Genomic DNA, 10,491 nt, shown 5'->3' with positions numbered 1-10,491 from the left:
CATGCAGTAGCTTTTCTATCTTCTAAGTTGTTCAATACATCATAAATGAACAAAAATCTATAAAAATGAAAATTGTGACTTCTAATCTGTTGAAGATTAGAATCTATCTACATATTCTCCAGGTTCAAAACTCAAACCTTTTAGAAAGCTAAATTAACCTAAAGAATATTTCAGTACAACAAAGCCACTGTAGTTTTTCAACAAAACAGAATAAAATACCAGACCAGACCAGACCATTTGAGTAGTGGAGAATGATAGATATCAATAAGCCAAAAAGTTCAATCAATTAATTTCCTAATAACAACAATAAAGTAAAAAAAAGCTCAAAACCAATCCAAGACTCTTGCCAGCTCCATTTCCCTGTACTAACTAATAACCAAAAAAGTCAAAATCCGTCCAACCAAACAGCCCCTAATCAAGAACCATCACAAACACTCATTTTTCTTACATGAAGCCCTTGAACTCAAATCATAACTAATCAACTAAAACAATGTCAAGATCTTATCTTTTTGTCATTACACTACTTGGGTTATGTTCAGTTATCTCATCCCAAAACTCTACAAAGTGCCCACTTGATTTCAATGTTCTTAAAAGTCTTGCTGAGGGTTCAAGAGCTTCTGATAAAGTTGCTGATCAGTGTTTGTTGATTCTTCAGGGCTTGCGTCTGGTTCAATCAGATTATCTCAAGAGAAGTGGTAAGTTCTTGCCTCCTTTATCTTCAGCTGAATCTTGTTGGAAAGATTATCAGAAGTTTTCTAGTCAGTATGAGAGTAGTTTCGATATTCGAAGTACTTGTGGGTTTAAGACTGAATGGATTGCTCAGGGTTGTCAGAATATTACGACACGAGATGAATATGAAAGTAGGAATAATAGGAATGCTTTGAATGGGGTTTTACAGGCTTGTAATCAGTCTTTAAATGGGGCTGCTTGTGCTACTTGTACTACGAGTTTATCGGCTTTATTGCCTTCTGATGTTAATAAGGAGAAAATTGGGAATGTGTCGGATTGTACAACGTTTAAGTCGATTTATGCAGCTGCGTTTGCTAATTGGCTTGGTCCTACTGATAGAGGGACAGCTGAGTGTTTGTTCGCGCTAACGTTGGATTGGTCGAATAAGGATGATAGTAAGAAGAAGATTTTGATTGGTGTGGTTTCGGGGACGGGGTTTTTGGTAATTGTGGTGGGGGTTTGTTGGTTTTTGTGGGTTAGGAGGAAGAATATTGAGAAGGCGAAGAGGAAAGAGGAGATTACGAAGAAATGGAGTGATTTGAATTCGTCTGCATTGGATTCGATTAGTGGAAGCACTACATTGATTAAGTTTTCGTTTGATGAGATTCAGGAAGCGACTAAGAATTTCTCGAGGTTGAATATAATTGGGAAGGGAGGGTATGGGAATGTGTATAAAGGGGTTTTACCGGATGGGACTGAAGTTGCGTTGAAGAGGTTTAAGAATTGTTCGGCTGCAGGGGATGCAGATTTTTCTCATGAAGTTGAGGTTATTGCTAGTGTTCGTCATGTGAATTTAGTGGCGTTGAGAGGGTATTGTACTGCAACAACGAATTTTGAAGGTCATCAGAGGATTATTGTTTGTGAATTAATGAAGAATGGGAGTTTACATGATCATCTTTTTGGGTCAGATGAAAAGAAGTTGAGTTGGCCTCTCAGACAAAAAATTGCATTAGGAACTGCTAGAGGTTTGGCTTATTTGCATTATGGGGCACAACCGACTATTATTCATAGGGATATTAAAGGTAGTAATATACTATTGGATGATGATTTTGAGCCTAAAGTTGCAGATTTTGGCCTTGCTAAGTTTGCACCTGAGGGAGCAACGCACGTTAGCACTAGGGTTGCTGGAACAATGGGCTATGTTGCCCCTGAATATGCTTTGTATGGGCAGTTGACGGAGAGAAGTGATGTTTATAGTTTCGGCATTGTGCTTCTTGAGCTTTTGAGTGGGAAAAAGGCACTTCTTGAGCTGGACGAGGACCAGCATACATTGGTGGCAGATTGGGCTTGGGCACTGGTTAGGACAGGTAGACCATTAGATGTTGTTGAAGAAGGGATTCCAGAGTTGGGGCCACCGGATATTATGGAAAAGTATGTTTTGCTTGCTGTTCTTTGTTCACATCCTCAATTGTATGCCAGGCCTACAATGGACCAAGTAGTGAAGATCTTGGACTCAGATCTGCCAGTTCCCATGATACCAGAAAGGCCTATTCCGATCACTGCTGATATTGATGATATTGAGAAATCTGTTAGCAGCATGAACTCAGGTAATTTGTCCACTTATTCTGGCTATCAACCATACATTGATAATTCTGCCCCGAACACACCAAGGTTGAAGTAAGCTGATAGGCAGCAGGTTAAAAGCTCTTGCTAAACTATACAGTAGATGAAGTGAGGAGGTTTTGCGCAAAAACTTTAGGGAATTATTGTACCCCTGAAGTTGTGAGAAAACAATCTTTCAAAAGCTTCTTGAATTTATTATTCAGTTACAGGTTTTGGAAATAGGATCTGCGAACCCGAATGTAAATTTCCAAATATATTTGTAGAAGCAATAGATGATTGTTTTGTTTGATGAGGAATAGAGCATAAGGTTTTCGTTTTTTTTATAATGTGTGTCCTCGCGTATGCAAATCTGCAGGTGTCCAGCTAATAGTGTGAATTATCAGGAATATAGAGGGTAGGAGAAATATTGGTGTATTGATAGAACCCCTTTCGACTAGTATTTTTGCTTTAATTAGACATTCTTCCTAAGAAATTTGAATTTTCCAGATTACTTGTTTGTTTTGCCATGTAGTTTCTGTAGTTTTCGTTTCTTTGATGTAGTCAGTGTATACAAGCTAACAGTTCCTTCTAGAAAAAATGTAGCTGTAAATGTATTAATAGATGCTACACACACCAGTTCCTTCTTATCATGTCTTTACAAGCTCTTGCTAAACTATACTTTAGAAGGGAGGAGTTTTAAAAACTTTAGGGAATTATTGTTGCCCCAAAGTTGTGTAGAGACAATCTTTCGAAAGCTCTTTTAAGCCTAATATTCAGTTAAAGTTTTTGGAAACAGGATCTGTGAGCTTGAATGTAAATCTCTAGATTTATTTGTAGAAGTCATACATGATTTTTTTTGTTTGAAGAGGAAGAACCTATGGATTCTCTTCTTTTCTATCTATCATGTGCGTCCATGGCCGCATATGCAAATCTGCAGGCGTGCAGCTAATAGTATGAATTATCACCATAGAGGGCCGGAATAATATCTGTGTATAGACTGAACCCTCACAACCCCTTTCCACTAGAAACTTTTATTAATTATGCAGATTACTTCTTGGTTATGCTGTGCGGTTTCTATGAATCTCACGTCGGTAAATTGGTAGTGTATATAAGCTAACAGTTGGTTCTAGTAAAGTGTAGCTGTTTATCCTTAGAGGTTGCAATATTATTATTGGATTCTACGCACACAAGTTCCTTCTTATCAGACCATAGCAGGTTACAAGTCCATGGTTATCAGTCGCCAGTCTGTGCAATTTGCAATCCTAAAGATTAAATTTCTCTCTTTCTGGGAGCTGGCCACTATATAAATTCACGTGTTTTTTGTGGCTACTATATAAGCTAACAACATACTAGATACACGAAATAATACCCCTGGTATATTTTGGTCAGATCGTTGTTAGCTATACAGGCCATATATTTTTTTAAGAAATTGATCTTTTATCTTGTTCTTGTAGCAAGTTTTGCAAATTACTACAAGACCTTCCAAACTAGGTATGGTGCATATTACCACACGCTACGAAGCGAACGGCTCGTTAAGGGCTCGGTTCGGCTCGGTTCGTTAAGGTCTCGGACTCGAGCTCAAACACAAAAATGTGTTCGTTAAGAAAACGAGCTCGAGCCAAGCTTTTGGCATGTTCGGCTCGAGCTCGGCTCGGTTCGGCTCGAGCTCGGCTCGAAAAAAAATTAAAAAAAAAATATTTTTTTATATATATAATTATTATGAATTTTATTCAGATTTTTTATAAATATTTTTAAATTATTGAACTATACGAATGTCAAAATATATATTTTAGTAATTTGAAAAAATTCAGATATATATTTTAATAATTAACAAGTGATTTGACTACTACTTGTAACTAGTATTTATTTCCTGATCGGTGTTTCGATTTTTTAAAATTATTTATTAATGATCCAACCGTACGGATGTCAAGATCTATATATTTAAAGGATATAATAAAAAATTTAGAAGAAAAAATAAATATATTTGGTTTGCTATTTTAACAGTTAACTTGTAGTTTGACCAGTACTTCTCCCATATTAATATTTCGATTTTTTAAAAAATATTTATGAATGATCCAACCGTACGGATGTAAATATCTATATATTTTAGTAATATGACAAAATTTTTAGAAAAAAATAAATGTATTTGGTTTGTTATTTTAACAGTCAACCGGTGTTTTGACATTTACTTGTAACTAATATTTAGTCTCGTATTAATGTTTTGATTTATAAAAAATATTTATGAATGATCCAACCGTACGGATGTTAATATTTATATATTTTAGTGACATGATAAAAATTTTAGAAAAAAATAAATTTATTTTGTTTGTTATTTTGACAATCAACCAATTGTTTGAACAGTCCTTAGAACCAGTGTTTAGTTTCATATTAATGTTTCAATTTTTTTAAAAATATTTATGAATAATCCAACCGTACGGATGTTAAGATCTATATATTTTAGTTACATGACAAAAGTTTTAGAAAAAAATAAATGTACTGTGTTGAGATCTATACATGTACTGTATCTAAAGCATTACAAAATATTTTATTCAACAAAATATGTTTAGTTTGTTCAAATTGTAGAACATACACATTATATTTATTAAATTTAAATGATCTTCAACAATTTAATAAATTTGTGATATTCGTAAAACATACTTCACAAAATAATATATTTCATAATATTTTGATTGCATAATATAAGTGATATCCGAAATTTCTGTGGTATTCGATCGAAATATATTCTCCATAAAACTTTTCTCAATATACTAAAGCTATATAATTTAACATAATTATATTTACCAACTAAAACAATTGTGACAGTTATCTTCCTTTTCATTTTCCTATTTTTTTGTAGTTTGTTACATTTTTACTAGAACCAAGTTGAATGTTATATGATTTTTAATTTGTTACAGTAGAATGTGATCCTTATGTGCATACATATGTAAACGGTATCAATTAAAATTTAAACGAAATGAGGGTCTTGTGTACATTTGAGTAACTTTTGCTTTCATATAAAAGTATATATTTTACATAACCGTACGGATGTTGAGATCTATATATTTTAGTGACATGACAAAAGTTTTAGAAAAAAATAAATGTATTTGATTTGTTATTTTAACAGTCAACCGGTGTTTTGACTTGTACTTGTAATTAGTGTTTAGTATCGTATTAATGTTTCGATTTTTTTAAAAATATTTATGAATGATCCAACCGTACGGATGTTAAGATCAATATATTTTAGTGATATGACAAAATTTTTAGAAAAAATAAAAGTATTTGCTTTGTTATTTTAACAGTCAACCGGTGTTTTGACCAGAATTTTTTAATTCAGCTCGGCTCGGCTCGGCTCGGCTCGGCTCGACTCGGCTCGTTTTGATGGAGAAAGCTCGTGTTCGGCTCGGTTCGACTCGACTCGATTTTGTTCGATAAAAGCTCGTGTTCGGCTCGTTCGTTAACGAGCTCGAGCTTGAACACAGGTTTTTGTTTGTTAAGAAAGCTCGGCTCGGCTCGGCTCGTCAGAAAAAAAAATTAAAGCTCGGCTCGGTTCGATCAAAACTCGGCTCAGCTCAGTTCGTGACCTTTACTTGTAACTAGTGTTTAGTCTCGTATTAATGTTTTGATTTTTTAAAAAATATTTATAGATGATCCAACCGTACGGATGTTAATATCTATATATTTTAGTGACATGATAAAAATTTTAGAAAAAAATAAATTTATTTTGTTTGTTATTTTGACATTCAACCACTTGTTTGAACTGTACTTGTAACTAGTGTTTAGTCTCGTATTCATGTTTTGATTTTTTTAAAAATATTTATAGATGATCCAACCGTACAGATGTTAAGATCTATATATTTTAGTGACATGACAAAAGTTTAAAAAAAATAAATGTATCTGATTTGTTATTTTAACAGTCAACCGGTGTTTTGACTTGTACTTGTAATTAGTGTTTAGTATCGTATTAATGTTTCAATTTTTTTAAAAATATTTATGAATGATCCAACCGTACGGATGTTAAGATCAATATATTTTAGTGATATTACAAAATTTTTAGAAAAAAATAAAAGTATTTGCTTTGTTATTTTAACAGTCAACCGGTGTTTTGACCTGAATTTTTTAATTCAGCTCGGCTCGGCTCGGCTCAACTCGGCTCGTTTTGATGGAGAAAGCTCGTGTTCGGCTCGGTTCGACTCGACTCGATTTTGTTCGATAAAAGCTCGTGTTCGGCTCGTTCGTTAACGAGTTCGAGCTCGAACACAGGTTTTTGTTCGTTAAGAAAGCTCGGCTCGGCTCGGCTCGTCAGAAAAAAAAATTAAAGCCCGGCTCGGTTCGATCAAAACTCGGCTCAGCTCAGTTCGTGACCTTTACTTGTAACTAGTGTTTAGTCTCGTATTAATGTTTTGATTTTTTAAAAAATATTTATAGATGATCCAACCGTACGAATGTTAATATCTATATATTTTAGTGACATGATAAAAATTTTAGAAAAAAATAAATTTATTTTGTTTGTTATTTTGACAATCAACCACTTGTTTGAACTGTACTTGTAACTAGTGTTTAGTCTCGTATTCATGTTTTGATTTTTTTAAAAATATTTATAGATGATCCAACCGTACAGATGTTAAGATCTATATATTTTAGTGACATGACAAAAGTTTAAAAAAAAATAAATGTATCTGATTTGTTATTTTAACAGTCAACCGGTGTTTTGACTTGTACTTGTAATTAGTGTTTAGTATCATATTAATGTTTCGATTTTTTTAAAAATATTTATGAATGATCCAACCGTACGGATGTTAAGATCAATATATTTTAGTGATATGACAAAATTTTTAGAAAAAAATAAAAGTATTTGCTTTGTTATTTTAACAGTCAACCGGTGTTTTGACCAGAAATTTTTAATTCAGTTCGGCTCGGCTCGGCTCGGCTCGACTCGGCTTGTTTTGATGGAGAAAGCTCGTGTTCGGTTCGGTTCGACTTGACTCGATTTTGTTCGATAAAAGCTCGTGTTCGGCTCGTTCGTTAACGAGCTCGAGCTCGAACACAGATTTTTGTTCGTTAAGAAAGCTCGGCTCGGCTCGGTTCGTCGGAAAAAAAAAATAAAGCTCGGTTCGGTTCGATCAAAACTCGGCTCAGCTCAATTCGTGAACAACTCATACTACGAAATACACTAAACCCAGCAAGTAGTACGTTTAAACTATAGTAATTAGTTACCTCACTTACCAGGCAAGTACGTAGTACATTGAAAGTGTAGTAATCGGTTACCTTAAAGCAACATTGGTTACCTTAAAAGCAACATTGTCCAACTAGCATGTCTATTTCCATTAAAAAACGAGAATAAAAAGGAAACCATAGAACTAAACGAAGATCAACACATATTTCCTTTTAATATTCTAATTTTCTAAAGGACATTTGCGTATAGCACAACAAATTTGAACAATGGACATCATAAATATCGTAAATTAATTTTAATAGTTATTAGTGCAAAAGATAATAGACATTTAACTCAACACAACCAAATTTATAAATAATTTTTTTTACAAACTTAATACAAAGCACAATAAATTTCACCGAATATAAATTTGGTAAATTATTTTTTTTTCCCTATATTTTCAAAATTTTGATCTTAGTACACGTTGTTTTTGTTACGTAGCCCAACAACTTTAACTCAAAGATACACAATTTTTATAAATTGTAATTTAGAAAGTGGGTGCACATAATATACTAAGAGTCCATAGTTACGAAGACGGCGTTTTTGCTAGAGATCACGGTGAACACTTATATTCTGCAACTAAAATCTTGTATAAAAATATTGTAAAACATATTATTTATTATTTTGCGAATTATGTTTTACAAAGATCATCATTCTATTTAAATTATAAACATCATACATGTACTGTATCTAAAGCATTACAAAATATTTTATTCTACAAAATATGTTTAGTTTGTTCAAATTGTAGAACATACACATTATATTTATTAAATTTAAATGATCTTCAACAATTTAATAAATTTGTGATATTCGTAAAACATACTTCACAAAATAATATATTTCATAATATTTTGATTGCATAATATAAGTGATATCCGAAATTTCTGTGGTATTCGATCGAAATATATTCTCCATAAAACTTTTCTCAATATACTAAAGCTATATAATTTAACATAATTATATTTACCAACTAAAACAATTGTGACAGTTATCTTCCTTTTCATTTTCCTAATTTTTTGTAATTTGTTACATTTATACTAGAACCAAGTTGAATGTTATATGATTTTTAATTTGTTACAGTAGAATGTGATCCTTATGTGCATACATATGTAAACGGTATTAATTAAAATTTAAACTAAATGAGGGTCTTGTATAATACAAATTCAGCTTTTGATCATTTGAGTAACTTTTGCTTTCATATAAAAGTAATATTTTACATGATCCATAGTATCAAATTGTTTGTGTTAGTTAAATAATTTCATTTACTACTGATTTTGTTTATACATAAAAATATAAGTTCATATCATCTCATTTTCTCAATCAAATTCATACATTAACATTTTCAATGGAAAAATAAATTTAAAAAATATAAGAAACAAATATTAAACGATAATTATACATGTAAAAGTAAACTTTTTATCTAATATAATACACGGTTCTTATTGATGTCCAGGTTCCTAGGATCATTTCAAACTTCAAATTTTTATCATCACTACTGTATTTAAAGCATTACAAAAAATTTTATTCTACAAAATATGTTTAGTTTGTTCAAATTGTAGAACATACACATTATATTTATTAAACTTAAATGATCTTCAAAAATTTAATAAATTAGTGATATTCGTAAAATATACTTCACAAAATAATATATTTCATAATATTTTGATCGCAGAATATAAGTGATATCCGAAATTTCTGTGGTATTCGATCGAAATATATTCTCCATAAAACTTTTCTCAATATACTAAAGCTATATAATTTAACATAATTATATTTACCAACTAAAACAATTGTGACAGTTATCTTCCTTTTCATTTTCCTAATTTTTTGTAGTTTGTTACATTTTTACTAGAACCAAGTTGAATGTTATATGATTTTTAATTTGTTACAGTAGAATGTGATCCTTATGTGCATACATATGTAAACGGTATCAATTAAAATTTAAACTAAATGAGGGTCTTGTGTAATACAAATTCAACTTTTGATCATTTGAGTAACTTTTGCTTTCATATAAAAGTAATATTTTACATGATCCATAGTATCAAATTGTTTGTGTTAGTTAAATAATTTCATTTACTACTGATTTTGTTTATACATAAAAATATAAGTTCACATCATCTCATTTTCTCAATCAAATTCATACATTAACATTTTCAATGGAAAAATAAATTTAAAAAATATAAGAAACAAATATTAAACGATAATTATACATGTAAAAGTAAACTTTTTATCTAATATAATACACAGTTCTTATTGATGTCCAGGTTCCTAGGGTCATTTCAAACTTCAAATCTTTTTCATCACTACTGTCTTTTAAAAGCAAGTTATATTAACGCGTAAAGTCCAAACAACCACCATTACATAATTAACCCATTTAAAAAAAGGCTAATCTTTTCCACAAAATAACTAACAATTAATCAAGCCCATTAAACTTGCATATTCTAAAACATAAACTTGATAAATTAAAATGAAAGATCGTTAGGATACCCAAAAAGCCTCACTGCATCTTGCTGCTATTGTGCCATTTTTAGAGCTCCATTTCATCATGGGTACCATCCTTACATTGCCCCAGCTTCCTCTTCCACCCTCGCAGCCGACTGACCAATAACCACCTCGCACTTAGCAAATTCTTCATCTCCTGCATTACCCTCTTCATTTCCAACCCCAATAATATTATTCTGCAAAATCAGACCCTGACCTTGAACAATATTGTCCTCTGCATCCCGAGGCAAATCATACCCTTGACGATCCACGACTTCTTCTACCATATTAGCAGGCTCGACCTCACCTAGCCTAATTGCCCTAAACTTCGGCTCTATATTTTTCAAGCCCATATCCAGATACCACAATTCTTCAATTATCCCAAAGTCCTCCTCAATAATTACCATCTGATCCCAGTGATTAGCACCATACTCGGCCAAGTATGCTGCTAACTCATTAACCTCTCGATCAACCAATTTTAACTCACACTTATAGTTCTTATCAGCCTTGCGTTGATTGAGTTGCCA

General features: G+C 32.1%; 1 protein-coding gene across 1 annotated transcript; it reads left to right on the top strand.

The window, feature by feature from the left end:
* Positions 1-272: 272 nt before the first annotated feature.
* Positions 273-2,782, top strand: LOC141697733 (putative LRR receptor-like serine/threonine-protein kinase RKF3). Its single transcript, XM_074502247.1, has one exon. The coding sequence runs from the start codon at positions 491-493 to the stop codon at positions 2,348-2,350; it is 1,860 nt and encodes a 619-aa protein (XP_074358348.1). The 5' UTR covers positions 273-490; the 3' UTR covers positions 2,351-2,782.
* Positions 2,783-10,491: the final 7,709 nt, after the last annotated feature.

This window comes from Apium graveolens, chromosome 11, assembly GCF_009905375.1.
Source record: "Apium graveolens cultivar Ventura chromosome 11, ASM990537v1, whole genome shotgun sequence".
Lineage (NCBI taxonomy): Eukaryota > Viridiplantae > Streptophyta > Magnoliopsida > Apiales > Apiaceae > Apium > Apium graveolens.
Note: the sequence above shows the minus strand (reverse complement) of the source record. Positions and strands in the feature narration are given on the sequence as shown.

Bases quoted from the DNA above. Each gene is read 5' to 3' on its own strand.
- LOC141697733 (XM_074502247.1), top strand. From the start codon at position 491: ATGTCAAGATCTTATCTTTTTGTCATTACACTACTTGGGTTATGTTCA.